General features: G+C 47.6%; 1 protein-coding gene across 1 annotated transcript in view; it reads right to left on the reverse strand.

Moving 5' to 3' along the window:
• Nucleotides 1–674: 674 nt before the first annotated feature.
• Nucleotides 675–18,710, reverse strand: part of adarb2 (adenosine deaminase RNA specific B2 (inactive)) — a 140,310-nt gene continuing 122,274 nt past the window's right edge. Inside the window, exons 4-9 of the mRNA XM_079361009.1 lie at nt 18,330–18,527; nt 15,583–15,734; nt 13,072–13,240; nt 8,484–8,665; nt 2,361–2,542; nt 675–1,417 (exon numbers count right to left, since the gene is read on the reverse strand). Coding sequence (XP_079217135.1) covers nt 1,241–1,417; nt 2,361–2,542; nt 8,484–8,665; nt 13,072–13,240; nt 15,583–15,734; nt 18,330–18,527 — 1,060 coding nt within the window. The 3' untranslated portion in view covers nt 675–1,240. The remainder of the gene's footprint in view (nt 1,418–2,360; nt 2,543–8,483; nt 8,666–13,071; nt 13,241–15,582; nt 15,735–18,329; nt 18,528–18,710) is intronic.

Genomic DNA, 18,710 nt, shown 5'->3' on the forward strand with positions numbered 1-18,710 from the left:
CTCAAGGTTACCCCACCCTTCGATGACAGACAAGGAGGAGGAGGAGGAGGAGGAGGAAGAGCAGGAGGTGGAGGAGGAGGAGGAGGAGGAGGAAGAGGAGGAGGTGGAGGAGGAGGAGAGGAGAAGGAGGAAGAGGAGGGGGAGGAGGAGGAGGAGGAAGAGGAGAAGGAGGAAGAGGAGGGGGAGGAGGTGGAGGAGGAAGAGCAGGAGGTGGAGGAGGGGGAGGAGGAAGAGGAGGAGGAGGAAGAGTATTTAGGAGTGTTCTTGCTTAAATGTGTTTAAAGAAAAAGTGAGTTCATCTTTTATGTCTGTTTTCTTTTCAGCCCGTCCAGCTGACCTTCCTCTCGTCACTCACACACACACACACACACACACACACACACACACACACACACACACACACACACACACACACACACACACACACACACACACACACACACACACACACACACACACACACACACACACACACACACACACACACACACACACACACACAGGGCTGCACCCTCAGAGTGGTAGATATGAATCAGCAGGTTAGGCTGTCAGTCAGGCTGTAAACTAAATGAAGCTTCAGTCCGGATCGTTCTCTGGTTTTAAAACAGAACACGAGGAGGGCCGGTCCAGGGAACATAAATACTGTGAGGAGGGAATTATTCACCACACACAGAGTTTAAACTTTTATTATGAACAGAAGTTCTTTTGTTCTTTTTTTTCTCTGAGCTGCCGAAACATCCAAATAAACGATCAGGACGCATGAATATTTTGGGGGACTTTACCTTTTATTCAGACGACTGTGGATAGACGGAGAGGGTGGGGAACAACATGCAGGACAGTAGCCACAGGTCAAAGGTCACAGGTCAAAGGTCGAAGTGAAGGTGTGGTGTCCTTTCTATAACTAAAGAAGAGTCAAAGCTTCTTTTGAACGGCCAAATCTGATTCATATGATCCAACTTCTGAGTCGGGTGCAGCGTGGCACAGATGTACACACACACACGTGCGCACACACACACACGTACACACACACACACACACACGTACACACACACACACACACACACACACACACACACACACACACAAGGTTGCACTACAAAACTTTGACTTGTGAAGACGAATGAGTATGGAGTCATCTTAGCCTAAAAAAATAAAGGTTAAACACACACACGCTCTCTTTATCTCTCACTAACACACACACACACACACACACACACACACACACACACACACACACTCCTCAGACGGACAGCAGGAACTGTTCCTGCTCCGGCGGTTTCTTGACCCAGGTGCCGAGGCCCGTTTCCTGCAGAGCTCTGAACCACTGCTGTTTCACTGTCTGGTACGGACGAGCCGCCATCTTGGCCTCGCAGTACATGAGCTGTCGGTCCGCCGAGTCCGACACGTGGACCCCCAGCTGAAGAGCAGGGCGTGCGAGGAAGAGGAGAGAGAGAGGGAGAGAAATACATGAAGACAGGAAGCAAAGAAAGCCGGGGCGGTGAGGGGAAAGGTTCCAGGAGGACGAAAGAGACGGAACAAAACGAATGAGCCGGCACAAATGCATTTGGGTGGCGTTGGGAGGAGGTCGGGGTGCTGGTGGCGGGGTGTTATATGTGGTGGGAGGGGGGGGGGGGGGGGGGGGGGCTTCAACAGCTGTGTAATCTCCCCATTTAAATTTCACAAGCAATTGAACATTCTCTGTGCTTTTTGTGCGCTCTTATTGTGGCGAGGGGAAACAATGGAGATCGAGAGAGAGAGAGAGAAAGTTTCTTCAGCAGATTAGTGCGACTGCTCTTGCGTGGCTCTTCTATGCGGCGCACGGGGAGCACTTAGGGTGGGGGCCTCCTCGAGTACTTCTCCAAATAATTATGGTTTCATAGTCATTATGCTTTAACGGCCTCCATTTGGCGGCGCAGGCAGTGTGTGTTACATAAAGTTTGGGGATGAGAAGGAAAGTGCAGCGAGAGTGTGTGTGTGTGTGTGTGTGTGTGTGTGTGTGTGTGTGTGTGTGTGCGTGCGTGCGTGCGTGCGTGCGTGTGTGTGTGTGTGCGCGTGTGTGTGTGTGTGTGTGTGTGTGTGTGTGTGTGTGTGTGTGTGTGTGTGTGCTGATGTTAAAGAACCGAGCTGCCAGCGTTGATAAGACAGCAGATGGTGGATCTGTCCGAGAAGAGACCACACACATTCTGTCTCCACGTGTGTGTGTGTGTGTGTGTGTGTGTTCTGTGTGACGTCACACGTGTGTTTGCTGCCTCTCTGAAGTGAATGTGTTTGTTTATATGAGTGTTTGTCTGCGGGTCCATATTTTGTTTTTGTTAACAAAACAACGTTCATGGTGTGTGTGTCTTTAAATGAGGTCTCACCTTGCGGTTCAGTCTGCTCCAGCGGGTGAACAGCGTGTGTTTGCAGAGACGTGACGGCGTCCCTGAGTCCCGTCTCCGTCCCGTCGCCGTGTTCACCACCTCCAGCTGTGAATCGCCCAGCGTCCAGTTCACGCTTACGCACGACGCCTTCCCCAGCTGCTGGAACTCTGCGTTACTCAAACCTGCAGGGGCACAAAGACAGAAGCTTTCTTTATGTGGTCATGTGGTCGGGTAGGTTACCTGGAGCTCACATCACCTGTGTCTGTTCAAGAAAGGGGCGGAGCTCGACGACACCCGTCTGATGTTTCCAGCTCGCAGCAACAACGTCATAGTTCTTATTTTGTTTGTTAAATTGTGCAAGGTGCTCTATGCCCTCATTGGTCAACAGCGTCACTGACATGCAAGACGTTCTGTCAGGAGGTTGTGAGTCGTCCTACATGTGGCCTTGATCAGGGTCATCTGACCTCGACATGAGACAGTCGTCCTTTAACTCGCCCGACTGTAAGTATCCAGATGCACTTCACGGATCTCACCGAGTATTTCTTTAAAGCTGGAACAGTTCACAAAGTCATCATTAACTTTGACATCTAAATAAAGGAGCTACCTGATACGGTGCTTAAAGTGAATACGACATGACAAACTAGGCTGCTCTTGTAAACAATACTAAAAAGGTGAGGAAACATTGGAGTATGTGTCACAGTGCCAAAGTCTGCAGGCTAACACACTCTGACAGTTTTATACCCGCAGTGAATCAGTACAAATGTTTTCAGGATTTTATTTATTCCATCACACGGCGACGTTCAAACACCTTCATATAAACACACAGGCACATTCTGAACAGCAGTTTCCTCTGATCTCAGCGCCTGACAGACAGCTTGTTACAGTACAATACCTGATGTACAATCCCACAATGCACGGCTGCAGATCATCTCTCTGCCTGCCACGCTCGTTTCCCCGTCTTCACTCTTCCATTCACCAATCGCCGCTCGTCTTTTCTGCAGCTTGAATGAATTGCCTGCCACAAAAACAATCCTCCGAGTCTCTTATTACCCATCTCTCCTCCGTGAACAAAAGGCCCTCCCATCCATCCTGCCTCCTCCTTTCTCTCGCTCCATTCACGCCTCATTTCATCCCTTCAATGGACTTCACTCCTCTGTGTCTCTAATAGACAATTTGATTTTTCCCTCATTGAAAACTTGATCAATTTCTCTTCTGGGAAAAATAAAGGAGGCAGAATTAAAGCCTGTGGTCGGGGGATACATGGAAGTACAGTACACATAACGCTGGATTAATATCTGAGGCTGCGGGCCGTGTTTTTGTTTGGACAGCTGCAACATCATCTGAGAGTCATGCTGCATCATGTCTGAGAGTCATGCAGCATCATGTCTGAGAGTCATGCAGCATCATGTCTGAGAGTCATGCAGCATCATGTCTGAGAGTCAAGCAGCATCATGTCAGAGAGTCATGGAGCATCCTGTCTGAGAGTCATGCAGCATCATGTCTGAGAGTCATGCTGCATCATGTCTGAGAGTCATGCAGCATCATGTCTGAGAGTCAAGAAGCATCATGTCTGAGAGTCATGCAGCATCATGTCAGAGAGTCATGCTGCATCATGTCTGAGAGTCATGCAGCATCCTGTCTGAGAGTCATGCAGCATCATGTCTGAGAGTCATGCAGCGTCATGTCTGAGAGTCATGCAGCATCATGTCTGAGAGTCATGCAGCGTCATGTCTGAGAGTCGTGCAGCATCATGTCTGAGAGTGATGCAGCATCATGTCAGAGAGTCATGCAGCATCATGTCAGAGAGTCATGCTGCATCATGTCTGAGAGTCATGCAGCGTCATGTCTGAGAGTCATGCAGCGTCATGTCTGAGAGTCATGTAGCATCATGTCTGAGAGTCATGCTGCATCATGTCAGAGAGTCATGTAGCATCATGTCTGAGAGTCATGCTGCATCATGTCAGAGAGTCATGCAGCATCATGTCTGAGAGTCATGCAGCATCATGTCTGAGAGTCATGCAGCGTCATGTCTGAGAGTCATGCTGCATCATGTCAGAGAGTCATGCAGCATCATGTCTGAGAGTCATGCTGCATCATGTCTGAGAGTCATGCAGCATCATGTCTGAGAGTCATGCTGCATCATGTCTGAGAGTCGTGCAGCATCATGTCTGAGAGTGATGCAGCATCATGTCTGAGAGTCATGAAGCATCATGTCAGAGAGTCAAGCAGCATCATGTCAGAGAGTCAAGAAGCATCATGTCAGAGAGTCATGCAGCGTCATGTCTGAGAGTCATGCAGCATCCTGTCTGAGAGTCAAGAAGCATCATGTCTGAGTCATGAAGCATCATGTCTGAGAGTCATGCAGCATCATGTCTGAGAGTCATGAAGCATCATGTCTGAGAGTCATGCAGCATCATGTCTGAGAGTCATGCAGCATCATGTCTGAGAGTCATGCAGCATCATGTCTGAGAGTCATGCTGCATCATGTCTGAGAGTCATGCAGCATCATGTCAGAGAGTCATGCTGCATCATGTCTGAGAGTCAAGCAGCATCATGTCTGAGAGTCATGCCGCATCTGGGTTCAGATTACATTTCCTACATACACCAACGATGATGTCACCAACACTACGTCCATGTCATGTTGGTTCAATGAGGTAAAAAAACGCACCTGGGAGCTTAATGATAAAAGTTCAACCTTCATTAATGTTTCCTTTATCTGCTTTTGTTCCAATTCTCCAAAACCCTCGAAATCCCCACCGCAGATTGTGTTCTCGCCGCGGTGGAAGCGAGCATCAGGGCGAGAGTGAAGGGCGAGTCGGCCCATCGATGTGTTTGGCCCTTGGGGTTCAGGAGGAGCTGCTTTGGCTGCGATAAGAGCGAGCCCTGCAAAGCCCAGGAATTTCCTCTGGGGGAGATACTTTTAAAAAACCCCGGACACACAAAAGCTGAGGAGCTCATCAGAGTCTCTGAAAGGACGGAGGAGGAGATGAGAAAGGGGGGGGGGGCTGTCTCTCTCTCTCTCTCCCCCCTCAGCCTGTCTCTCTCTCTGTCGAGCTGCCTTCACGTTGAATGGCTGTCTGATAAGTGGCGTGATTACATTGATTTGGTGTAAGGCCATTTCCAGCATCTGTCCATCTCACCCCCCCCTACAGAGGAGAGCTGCTCAGAGATGCTGCATGTGCAAAGATCTGACAGTTTGGACACGCACACTGAAAACACACGATGGTGAAGTGTGTCACAGGAGTGGGACATCAGGCGCCACCTGTGTGAAGGTAAAGGGCAGGTGTGTATCATCCAACAACACAAAGGAACCTCAACGTTGAAAGGGGAACGTGGATGTTTTTTCCTACATTCTTGATTTCATTTATCGGCGGGTACACAGTGATGCACTGCTACACAACTCGTGTTTGAAAGCCCCTCTCAGTTCAAATCAAATCATTGCAGGTCTGAAGGAAAACTGTCCAGATCCTATTGTACTGAACATTACTGACCTTAAACTGCGAGCTTCCTCATACTGTATGTAAAGCTGTTTTTATTCATATTCACGCCTTGCTCGAAAGCCTTGTCAGCAAAGTCGTCATTTACCTCCGGCGCACTGTTCTGTGTGATCGGGCTCCAGAGACCAACATGTACAGCACATGTGGACGCTGTCTTTCTGAGAAACAACACAAAAGCTGAAAATATAAACGGGACATTGACGGTCTAGTGGTGAAGTCGTGCCCAGGCTGACGGCCATGGTTCAAGTCTGTCCTGCATGGCGTTCCCCACTCTCTCCAGGTTTCCTGTTTTATGTCTAAATAAGCCCAGGAGCCCGTGATAAATTCATCGTCAGCAGAGGACGATCCAGGACGATCCAGCACCATTATCAACCTTAATGAGGACCGGCCTCAAATGATGCTCATCCTCACAGCACCCAATGACCCGGAGCAAAACCTGGTGACACAAAAGGCGGCTGACGGCCTTCAGGACGTACACTTAAAACCTGACAGAAGTATAAGTAGAGTGCACGGGGCTTCAGTTGAGGCATTGTGTGCAGCTCAGATGATAAAACATGCTCCTGAGTGTGTGATTGTCTTTGTTCTCCTCGTTGATCCCGAGCTACAAAACCTGCCCTACATCCGTGTGTCGCTGTGCCGCTCCGACTGGCCTAGATCTGAAGTGACGTCTGATTCGGTCTCGACAAGTTGGGTGTCATTCAGATCCTTTTCCAGCATTCATCTCGACTACAAACGAACGCCGCGGGTCTCAGCGGGCCCCCCCCGGGCCGACGTGCCAGACGACTTCTCTGCTGCTGCTTGTCTGCCTGGCACGATGCGACTGTGGAGGAGCACGGCTACACCAGTTTGTCAAACGTGTGTGTGTGCGGGTGTTACATGTGCAATCTGTTGTGAGCTGACACATTTATTAGAAGCAGCTTCTGAAAATAGACACTGTATTCATGTGGCCCAGGATCTGTGTAAGGGAAGGCCCCAACTGAAAAGACAGAGAACGCACAGAGACGAATGTCAACGCTCGAAAGCCGGGGCTGACATTTAGCTGAAGAGAGGGAAAAAAAAAACCTGAGAAAAAGCCAAAATTAGATCAACCAAGCTCTGAGGTCGTGTGGAGAAACCAGAGAGGACTGAGATTACTCCTGCAGAGTTTCTGATGTGCTCTGAAAGAGGTAAATAATCACAGTTCGTCGTCTTTCTGCCTCTAAATGTTCTAAGTATTTAAATTAAGAGTCATCATGGACACAAAGAGACGTCCATGTGCTCCCTGCAGAGTTAAAGACTGGATTATTTAGAGTGAGCAGTGACATCTGTGACGACCAATGACTGTATCTCTACCTCACTCAGGTGTGCCTTCAGGTAAGAAAGGGGCGGAGCCACTTGATTGGCTGTCATGCACCTGGGTAAGGGAGGGCCTCTGATCACCTCTGATTATCAGACTGCAGATTCTTTAATCAGGATAACTTATCGCTTAAATAACTTTGAACTTGTGTCGCTCCAGCTCGCTGAGCCTGGGTCACGAGTCCTCAAATCCCTTCTCAGATTTAACCCTGTGCCCAACAATCTCAAGAGTAAACAATTCTGCTATTTTCAGATCTAGACCCCGAATAACTAAAAGGGGAGGGGGGGGGTGCCCCCCCATGTGGAGGGTCTGCCTCTGGAGCCAAAGCCCGGGTCTGAATCCGACCTGTGGCTCCTTTCCCACATTCTCTTTCCCTGGTTTCTGACTCTGTCCTGTCTCGAGCCAAATATATAAACCATCAATAACTGAAAGGTATAAAAAGTTTGGTGTTGCCGTGTTCGGATGCTTCATCCTGCTGCAGTGAAACAGGCAGTGTGGCTGCTGTGTAATCCAGATTAAAAGCTCAGATTGTTATTTTAAGTGTTTGACAACTTTACAGAAGGGATCCCTGCAGAGAGGCCTCGTTTGAAAGTGTCAGATCCTTTTATTCAAAAACTCCAGACACTCACAGAACAGTCTTTTTAACTTGCAGACTACAAGAGAATCTGCTCTGTAGCTTCAGTGTTTAGCCAGCTCTGCATGTGGTGGACACTGTAGCTTCAGTGTTTAGCCAGCTCTGCATGTAGAGACACTGTAGCTTCAGTGTTTAGCCAGCTCTGCATGTGGTGGACACTGTAGCTTCAGTGTTTAGCCAGCTCTGCATGTAGAGACACTGTAGCTTCAGTGTTTAGCCAGCTCTGCATGTAGAGACACTGTAGCTTCAGTGTTTAGCCAGCTCTGCATGTGGTGGACACTGTAGCTTCAGTGTTTAGCCAGCTCTGCATGGGTCTGTAAAGCTTTCTGCGTTCTAACCTCTCTCCATGTTTCATCTCCAACATTGATCCTAGTTTGAGCAGCTTTCTGCTGCTGGAGCTTATTAGAAACATGCAGAGGCTTTTTAGCTCGGGTACAATCACTTCTATCTGAAGCAGTTCCACTGCCCGCTTCCATCGCTGCAACACCTGTTCACCTGATAACTGCTCTCATATCTGGCAAACCCAGGGGCGTCCAAAACGGCCTTCAAAGCCCCGCCTACCTTCTCTGGTCCAATCAGATCCAGAGCATTCAGGAGCAGAATCTAAAGTTAGAAGGAGTCTCTTTGGTTCTGTGTCGTCAGTGTGGCGTTCGTACCGCTGAGCAGAGGCTGGTTACGTCGGTGTGTGGAGGGCAGCGGGCCCAGCCGATCCAGCCGCTGGTTCAGAACTCTGCTCAGATGTCCTGTGTGACGAAGGCTGCCGACGGTCACGCTGTGCAGGTACACCGGCTCCACGAAGTGGCTCAGCAGCGCCCCCTGAAGGCCCAGGATGTTCCATCTAAAAGGTGAAGATAGAAAAGAGTGTGACGGTGGAGAGAGGAGGAAGAAATGTGGAAAATGGAGAGGACAGGCAACAGTTTGGGCAGGGAGACAGAATCAGGTGGAAAATCAGAAAAAAGAGGGAGGCGAGAGAGAGAGAGAGAGAGAGAGAGAGAGAGAGGAGGGGAGAAAAAGAGAGCGAGCTTCAATGACAGGTGGAGACAATTTGATCATTATCTTGATGTGGGACGTGATGAATAACAGCCTGGACTGACAGCACACATAATCTGACAGACACACACGTCCTCAAATCATCAACAACAACAGCAGCAGCAGCACAGCCAAAGGTCAGTGCATCAGCATTCATTACATGGAACAACACATTACCATGTGTGCATTCATCAGTGCCACAGAGGTTAATGCACTGCAAGAGAGCTGTGTTGATCGCCCGGCGCTCGCTTTGTGCGATCACCTCAGTGTTTGTGCAGAGATCCACGTGTGACACAAAATCACTGCGAGGCTAATCCTCACGCCTGATACTGTAGCCAGCTGGTCGTGTGCCACTTTTAGCTGAAACCCTCTCTATTTAGCCACCAGATGCTAATTTATGGATGCAAAATGATAATTAGCGTGTTTATTATCATTCCTGCCCTTCATGGAGAGAGAAAGCGGCGTGCTCTCTGCAGCTCGGGACTAATGAACTTATGCCAGGCACAATCAAAGCCTGCACGTTAAGCTGCTAATTTTTAGATCATTGTTCTTTTTGTTAATCAATGTCTCTTTATCATGGATGCAATTAAGGCTGCTGCTTGTTTTTTTCTCTTTCGGCGCAGACTTAATAATCACTCATTATGGCTTCTTTCCATCTCCAGCAGTCAACTGACATCACGCAGCAGCACCCGCCTACGCTTTACCTGCTATCAGTCTGCAGGATCTGTCCTTCCTCTTTCAAACAGGGAGGAGGAGGAGGAGCGTGCACGCACATGCCCACACACACACACACACACACACACACACACACACACACACACACACACACACACACACACACCTCCAACAAAAACAGAAAGAGTTTAGCCTGAAATATTAATTTACCCAGAAAGCGACACCGTGAATCAGAAACATCTTCTAATCTCATGCAAGAAAAGTCAGCCATCTGGCTTGGGCGTGTGAATTTAAAGAGAGGAGAGACCTCTTCTCCCTCTCTCTCTCTCTGTACATCATCCCCCCCCCCCCCCCCCCGCTAAATGCCGACCATTAAAGTAATGTGTTCATCTGCATAAAACTGCACTGGAATCGAGAACATCATCGTTATATAAAAAGCCATTTAGGCCCCTCAATTAAATCCAGCTGTCGACTTCAAATCAAATATTAGCAAAGGAGCTCTGCAGGGCTGGGATTAAGAAAACAAAACGAGGATCACCAGGTGAAGCGACGCACATTATCAGAAATGTTTACGATGAGAGCAGAGATCCTAAAATCCCCCGCGGTCAGGGCTGAACTAACTGTAATAAAGTGCAGGAGCTGGAGGACGTGTGCGAATAAAAAGGTAATGGGAGGTTACGAAACGAGTGTGACAGTGGATGAGAAGAGCATCCAGGGGATCACTTCAAGACTGCAGTGCGTGTGTGCGTGTGCGTGTGTGTGTGTGTGCGTGCGTGTGTGTGTGTGTGTCTGCGGTTCCACCTCCCACCCTGACCTTGATAAACTGGCCCTTGGTGACCCACTCACTTTAACGACGGCCACCCATCATTTACAGAGATATAAAAAAAACAGAGAGAGGAGGCTGCCGAGCAAAACGAGTGCGTCTGCCGTCTGGACTGGCGGGGGGATGCAGGAGGGAAGAAATGGGGGGGGGGGGGGGGGGGGGGGGAGCGGGTGTCCCTTCTCCCTCCTTCCCTCCCTCCGTCACTCTATTTTTTGTAAAGTAATTGCTTTCACCCCCGTTGGTGACCTGGGTAGATTTAATCACACCATCTCCAGGCCGGGCCAACTGAATCAAATTGGTCAAATTAACAGAGGCTCCACAGGAGAAGGCTGCCCCTCTGTGAGTGTGTGTGTGGGTGTGTGTGTGTGTGTGTGTGTTTGTGACAACCCTCTCCCACACACAGGGCAGTGTCTCAGCTGTAGTCCTGTATGGCTCAGTTGGCACAGTGTGCTGCTTACTAAGCTAAATTCACGGGTTCACTTCCCGTCCCGGCAGAAGAACTGAGACAATATTAAAAAGTGATTTAAGAGACGTCCAGGTGACTCACCTGGAGGAGTGTGTGTGTGTGTGTGTGTGTGTGTGTGTGTGTGTGTGTGTGTGTGTGTGTGTGTGCGTGCCTTTTAATGGTCCTCATCACGGGGCCTTTTCACACATGCGCAACACTCCTGAAAGTGTCAGGAAGTTTCAGGCTGAGCTGCATGTGTGAACGCAAACGAATGAATGAATTTTCAACCTGACGTGTTACAGACTATTTCCTTCCAGCCCTGGAGTAAAACGTGCATACAGCGTGTTAGCATGTGGACAATGTGTATGTCCACTGTTAGCATGACGTCTATAGGCCGTGGCTAGATGGCTACATTGGAGACGCTCATTTATTGCACAACTGTAGAGATAGGTTTGTACATATAGACTCGAGGACCGACGAGGAAAGAACTAATAATGACTAATGAATGTTCTCCTTTAACTTTGACAGGACAGCTGATGTGAGGAGAGAGTGAGCGCTAACAGGAGACGACGTTTGTAGACATATGGCGCCTGCACACTGACCGCCCATTACGCTAGCATTTGTTTACTGGTAATATAACTTTTACCCGATCACTCTTCGACTGATACGTTGTGATGTCATATTCTTTGTTCAAAGCTGCATCTACGACTACTAGATTTTATTCAACCTCCGTTTTGGACGCCCCTGGGTTTGCCAGATATAAGAGCAGTTATCAGGTGAACAGGTGTTGCAGCGATGGAAGCGGGCAGTGGAACTGCTTCAGATAGAAGTGATTGTACCCGAGCTAAAAAGCCTCTGCATGTTTCTAATAAGCTCCAGCAGCAGAAAGCTGCTCAAACTAGGATCAATGTTGGAGATGAAACATGGAGAGAGGTTAGAACGCAGAAAGCTTTACAGACCCATGCAGAGCTGGCTAAACACTGAAGCTACAGTGTCCACCACATGCAGAGCTGGCTAAACACTGAAGCTACAGTGTCCACCACATGCAGAGCTGGCTAAACACTGAAGCTACAGTGTCCACCACATGCAGAGCTGGCTAAACACTGAAGCTACAGTGTCCACCACATGCAGAGCTGGCTAAACACTGAAGCTACAGTGTCCACCACATGCTGACCTGTGTGAGACGAGGGGGGAGACAGCTCTCTGTGATGATTAGAGTTTAGACTGCAGTACTCATTTTAAACACTAGGGGGCAGAGCTACAGAATGCTCCTTTAAGTCCACATTTATCTCCTTGATCTTCTTTAAGTATTCCTACTAACTTTGAATTTAGATCCAAATGTTACAGACATATTTATATCTCAGTGAGCCAATAACACTATGCATATCTGTGTGTGTGTGTGTGTGTGTGTGTGTGTGTGTGTGTCTGGTGGAAGTCCCCCTCTGGCTGTAAAGATGCTCGGGTGCGTACACATCGATGCCTCACTCCTCACACATGAGGACTGTGTGAAAATGAAGCGTGAGAGCAAAGCTGTCCTGATTTAGCGTCTCCGTCTGTCCTGCTCCGGCTGCCAACATGTGCACAATACATTCAAAACATAATCATTACACTTCACAGAATCTGCTCCGTCTGATTCACAAATGTGTTACCAGAAGTAAAGAATCAGTGGAAAAACAGGAGAGTTTCATATATTTATCGTGTTTCCCTCCCGTGATCAAATCCAGATAAATACTCCACAGTGAGCCTGAGGGGCGTCGCTCCTGCAGATTAAAACTATGACGTGATTAATACACTAATTCATTAGAGCGGGATTAGACGTTCAAGTCAAATATGGGAAATCAATAGTCATCACCAGGACTGAAAAAGAATTCCCATCCAGCACGGCTCAGGGCGACACACACTCACACACACACACACACGTGAACCGAGGTAAATATCAGACCCACCTGTACCTCTCTGCTGAAGCACATTTGAAACAGCTTTTATTTAAGCAGAGATCAATCACTCTCATGAAGAAGTTAATCTCTTCATAAAGTTAACCCTTGAATCGATTCGCTCTGACGCAGGCCGCAGACGTCCTGCGTGGGCCGATGGTCACGTGGGCTGTTCGAGGTTTAGCCTTTACAGTTGGATCATCTATATTTACGCTCTAATCTGTGGTGCTCGGAAATCATGAATTGTTCAGTTTTTTCTGTAATTCTTACAGGTGTGTTTGAAATGACCCAAAATAAACGGGTGCAGAGACGAGAGGTTTTCCTCTGGCAGCTCTGACCTGGTGATCTTGTCGGTGCAGGACATGGTGATGAGCTGCTCGCCCTGTAAAACGCCATCCCAGGTCTGGACCGCCCCTCGACATCTCACGGGCACGGTCCCCTCTCCCGACTCGATTTTGGTCCGCAGGTGGCTGCGGTGCTTCCTCATGAGGTGTCTGCTGCTGTGGACTGCAAACAGAAAGACGTCTCCGCATTATGTCACATCGCATTACACGGATTTACTGCAAACCAAATTCAATTATTCAGTAATGAAGTCTGTTATTTCTAAATAACACCAAGCAGATCTAATCATGTCAGCCAGCAGCCAGGACTCATTCTGAAGATTTCTGATCAAATTAAATAAAAAAAAAAAGATTCTGAAGAAAACAGTGAAACATTTCTATTACACTTTAATCAGACGACAGGCACAGCTTCCAGTGGAGGATAAAATCTGCAATTTCTTTCTGAGCAGAAGTTTAAATGAGGTTAAGAGCTTCATTTAGGGAATTAAATCTTTTATCTGAGGACGACTGGCTGTCTAATTGTTAATGAAGTAAGTGTTTGACTGATTGTTGCTCCATGAGGAGGATGATGATGATGATGATGATGATGATGATGATGATGATGAGCGAGCTGCAGTTCAGAGAGGAGGAACCTTTTTTATTTAGACGGGAAGGTTTATAGGCAGCCATGATATTCTTCATTAAAGACAAGGTGATTCACTAAAGGAGCAGTATGTAACTCTGCCCCCTAGTGTTTAAAATGTGTACTGCAGTCTAAACTCTAATCATCACAAAGAGCCGTCTCCCCCCCTCCTCTCACACAGGTCAGCATGTGGTGGACACTGTAGCTTCAGTGTTTAGCCAGCTCTGCATGTGGTGGACACTGTAGCTTCAGTGTTTAGCCAGCTCTGCATGTGGTGGACGCAGTAGCTTCAGTGTTTAGCCAGCTCTGCATGTGGTGGACGCTGTAGCTTCAGTGTTTAGCCAGCTCTGCATGTGGTGGACGCTGTAGCTTCAGTGTTTAGCCAGCTCTGCATGTGGTGGACGCTGTAGCTTCAGTGTTTAGCCAGCTCTGCATGTGGTGGACACTGTAGCTTCAGTGTTTAGCCAGCTCTGCATGTGGTGGACACAGCAGCTTCAGTGTTTAGCCAGCTCTGCATGTGGTGGACACTGTAGCTTCAGTGTTTAGCCAGCTCTGCATGTAGAGACACTGTAGCTTCAGTGTTTAGCCAGCTCTGCATGTAGAGACACTGTAGCTTCAGTGTTTAGCCAGCTCTGCATGTGGTGGACACTGTAGCTTCAGTGTTTAGCCAGCTCTGCATGTGGTGGACACTGTAGCTTCAGTGTTTAGCCAGCTCTGCATGTGGTGGACACTGTAGCTTCAGTGTTTAGCCAGCTCTGCATGGGTCTGTAAAGCTTTCTGCGTTCTAACCTCTCTCCATGTTTCATCTCCAACATTGATCCAAGTTTGAGCAGCTTTCTGCTGCTGGAGCTTATTAGAAACATGCAGAGGCTTTTTAGCTCGGGTGCAATCATGGACAGCGTGTCTGTGTTAGCCTCATATCGTATGTTTTATTCAAAGGCTACAGCATTATGGGGCAGAGCTTCGTTCATTCATGGGAAGCTGCTCAGTGGCACATAATGTTGCGTGCACACTTGGAGTCACAGTCCCACGGCTCTGCTTTCATTTAGTCTACAAAAAATACTTCTGAATTCATCTTAAAAAGCATTTTACACGATCTACAGGCGTGAAATCGTCCTAAACTACTTACTATACACTGTCCGTGGTCTGAACCTTTTCAAGAGGATTCACGAGTGTGCAAGGCGTCATGGCCTGTCTCATCCCTGATACTGTAAGGTGATCATTAAAAGTGTGTGTGGAGTCAAAAGAAGGCTTCAGGGAGATAAGACATTCAAACAGAGAAGAAGGAGGAATTGTTTTTGGTAAATTACAGCATGGATATCTCCAAGTGTTGGAGGCAGAGTAATCTGTGTTTCTGTTTAATAACCTCTCCTTCCTGTGGGTTTAAAGCCTCCGTCCTTCCTTTCCTCCCTGGATGTGTCAGCGGCTTCATTTTTAAGCCCAGACTTGCAGCTCAGGAGAACAGTCGTGAAAAGGTACTGTGTAATTTTTATAATCTCTTAGAGCGCGGCAGAACATTTAAAAAGGTTTAATGAGCAGAAACGTCGGGTTCAAAGGCTTCTGCGATCATCCTCTCTCTCTTCCTCTCTCTCTCTCTGTTTCCGTCTTTACCGGTGACAGAAAATCTCTGCATGTTGTGGATATTCAGCTAAAGTCGTACAAACGTTTGACTGAAAATGCAGACAGATTCGTTTTCTGAGCTCGACTGGCTGGGCAGATCGTCTAAATGCATATACTATTTTTTGTCAGTGGGTAGGCAATAAAAAAAACACAGAATTTAAACTGCAGTACCCGTTTTAACCACTAGGTGTCAGAGTCAGATACTGCTCCTTTAAGTGAAGCCAACATGTGTGTACATGAAGGAACAGAAGGGCTGCGTATCTTACGGTCTGTGGAGATCTCATAGGGCGAGTTGAGCCTCCCGTCCCCACACGGCGACGTGCTGATGTACATGTGAAAATGGACGTCGTCTCTCAACCTGAAGCCGCACTCCTTGTGCCGCACCAGTATCGACTCCTCCCAGTCCTCCGGTCTTTTACTGCAGCAGAGAGAAGAAGAAAAACAACAAGTAGGACGGTGACTGATGAGATGGGTAACACCATTCATCACATCCGGAGAAATAGATTTCCTCTTTTCCTTCCCTGTGATGGAGCGAGGCAGCGACGGACACCGGGCCTCTCGGACCAAAGTCCATTCACCTGCTGTCAGGACGGCTCCTGGACATTACTCAGGCTGTCCACATGTGCAGGGGAAACACGGAGACTGAATCTAACCTGGGCTCGATGAACTCTTTGAATCTGAATCATAAAGGACTTATAACGACTGGCTCTGATGAGACGGAGTTAAACATATCTGTACGAGTGTCGGATTCATGTTGTGATGTAAGAAGTTAGAGGGGATGAAATCAAATCTGACACAGCAGCAACATGACGTTTACTACTTTACAACCTTATGAGGAAGTCTGAACGCTGGTTTTATTGGCTGTTCGTGTGTGAACAGTCCGAAATAATAATAAATATTAACTGTGTTCAATTCAGCACTTTTCAAAAACAAGAAATAAAGTATGATGCAATTAAAAGAAGATACAAACAGTCAAAACGAATCAACAGACACGCACGCAGTAAAGAAGCGGCCAACCCGACCACGAACAGGAGAGACACAATGAGGATGGAGAAGCTTGATGAACCCTGCAGGTTTGGTCATTCTGATAAATATAATTTAACTGTGACGAGTGTCTGATAAATGAGGTCCGCCTCGCGTCATGGAGGGTTCACAGCAGAAAGCAGCCAGCCGGAGAATAAAGCGCAGCGCCCAAAGCGCTTCGTCTTTTTTTGTTCGGCCGCTGCGAGCGCTCAAGTTAAAAATCTTTTCAGAACATTTTCCAAACGTTTGATGTTCCCTGGAGTTTTGTTTGTAGCCACATCCTCCTCGCTCTGTGTCTGACTGGGAAATAAAACATCTCAAATATCGAACATGTAACGCAGCAGAGTCGGTCACGTGTTTTATCTCATCTATTAACACGGAGGTGAAGCTTTGCATGTGGGTGGTTGTTCAGACTATAAGAAGGAAAACTACTACACACACACACACACACACACACACACACACACTGTATTTACATCCTGATGCAGAGCACGACGACAGTCTTAATAGAAACTCTCCTGCGTCTCCGATGTCCTTTACTGAGTGTAAATATGGCAGATCTGGCATTTTGTTTGGTCATTTCATTATGAGTTATCTTTCCCATTAGCCACAAAGTCTGTACCTGCCAGCCAGCATTGTGCTAAGACAAAAAGTGGAAGCCCTGTATGCTAATATGACATTCAAAGATGGAGACTTCTGGCCACTAATCTGATGAATCAGCCTTGCTATCGGCTTCCTCGGGGAGTTAGAAAAAACACCCAACGTAAGTGAACCGGAGGCAGTGTGGAGTCAGAGCTCATCAACACGCTCTCGTGATACTGGTAAAAATAATGGTGAGAGAGTGCACACACACATAGCAGGTGCACTTAAACAAACAGTGCGTTTTAGACCCTGAGCTGAAGCAGGTAAGTGTGTGATAATATGCTTAGTTAGCTGGAGAGAAGTGCGCACATATGGCTCGTTGATGAGTGAAACGTCTCCCGTGAGCTACAGCGCCGCTTTTCTCCACATGGAGGTTATTAAAGAGGAGAGATTACGCTTCAGCACTGCAGCATGGCGCCAAAACAAACCGGATGATTCATGCTTCATGTTGATCAAACTTTAACTGTAGAATTAAATGTTACCGACTTTATTCATCCAAGGACTGTATTCAGATAAAAAAATAAAAATCATAGAGACAGTTTATCATGCTTTATGAGTTATTTTATATTTAAAGGTCACATGATCTCCTCCTCTTCTTCAGGTGAAATCAGTGTCCTCGCTCCTCTTCAACTTGTGTGTGAAGTGTGTTGTTGTAAATCCCCTCTGATCCTGTATTTGATCATGTCTATAAACCCCTCTATTTCAGCCCTGCTCAGAACAGGCTGTTTCTGTGTCTGTAGCTTTAAATATGTAAATGAGCTGTGTCTGGCCACGCCCCCTCTCTGGAAGGGCTCGGGTGTACTCGCTGCTTTCTGGCTCCATGTCCTATTGTTTACAGTGAGAAGGCAGACTCAGAGGGCAGAACAAACACCTAGCTGTGGGAGTGTCACCCACCTGGGGGAGGGGCTACTGCCCTTTGTGATGTCATGAAGGGAACATCTCACGGCTTCAACGTTTTGTTATAAGTAATATTTTTTTATTTATTACACACAGTTGTTGGTATAAACCCTGAACTTGGTTTCTTGCTGCTCTGAACGAGACATCACGGACAAGCCCACATGGCAGCTCACTCAAATATCCCTGCTACTGCAAACAGAGCTGGCCAATCAGAGGAGAGTGGGCATGTGGAGGGGCGGGTCTTAAAGAGACAGCAGCTGAAATGAAGCGTTTCATACAGAGGCTGAAATGAGGGATTTTACTGCATCAGTATAAGATAAATAAGGAGGTTTTTGAGCCTCACATTTTAAAATGCTGCTCGACAGGCTCGTCCCAGACTGAGAGTGAGAATCAGAGATCTCCTTTAAATGAAAACACCACAGGAGTCACAAAGCTGCAGACAAACGTTTACCTCAGGTAAAGTTCGAGTTGAGAGTAGAGGAATCGAAGCAGCGCTCTGCGGGCCGTGACTTCAGCGTGACAGTCGTTGACCACCTGACCATGGTCGCTCAGGTACTCCCCGTTGATACACTTTGTTCCCGTGGATAACGCCACCACCTGGGCGTGCCTCAGGTCCAGACCTGTTGAACGAAAACAGACAAAAGTTGTCCTCATCATGCCATGTCACATGTCCCACCTTCATCACGGAGCGTAACACAACATGGCAGCTGTTTACGCTGGGCGGGGTCAGTACGAGTGTCGTTATAAAGTTACATAAAAATATGAAAACATAAGAAAAATGTAAATCAAGTAAAGAAAAACAATTCAAATGAAGAGATGGTGAAAAGGTTAT

This window comes from Symphodus melops (genome assembly GCF_947650265.1).
Source record: "Symphodus melops genome assembly, chromosome: 14".
NCBI classification, from domain to species: Eukaryota; Metazoa; Chordata; class Actinopteri; order Labriformes; family Labridae; genus Symphodus; species Symphodus melops.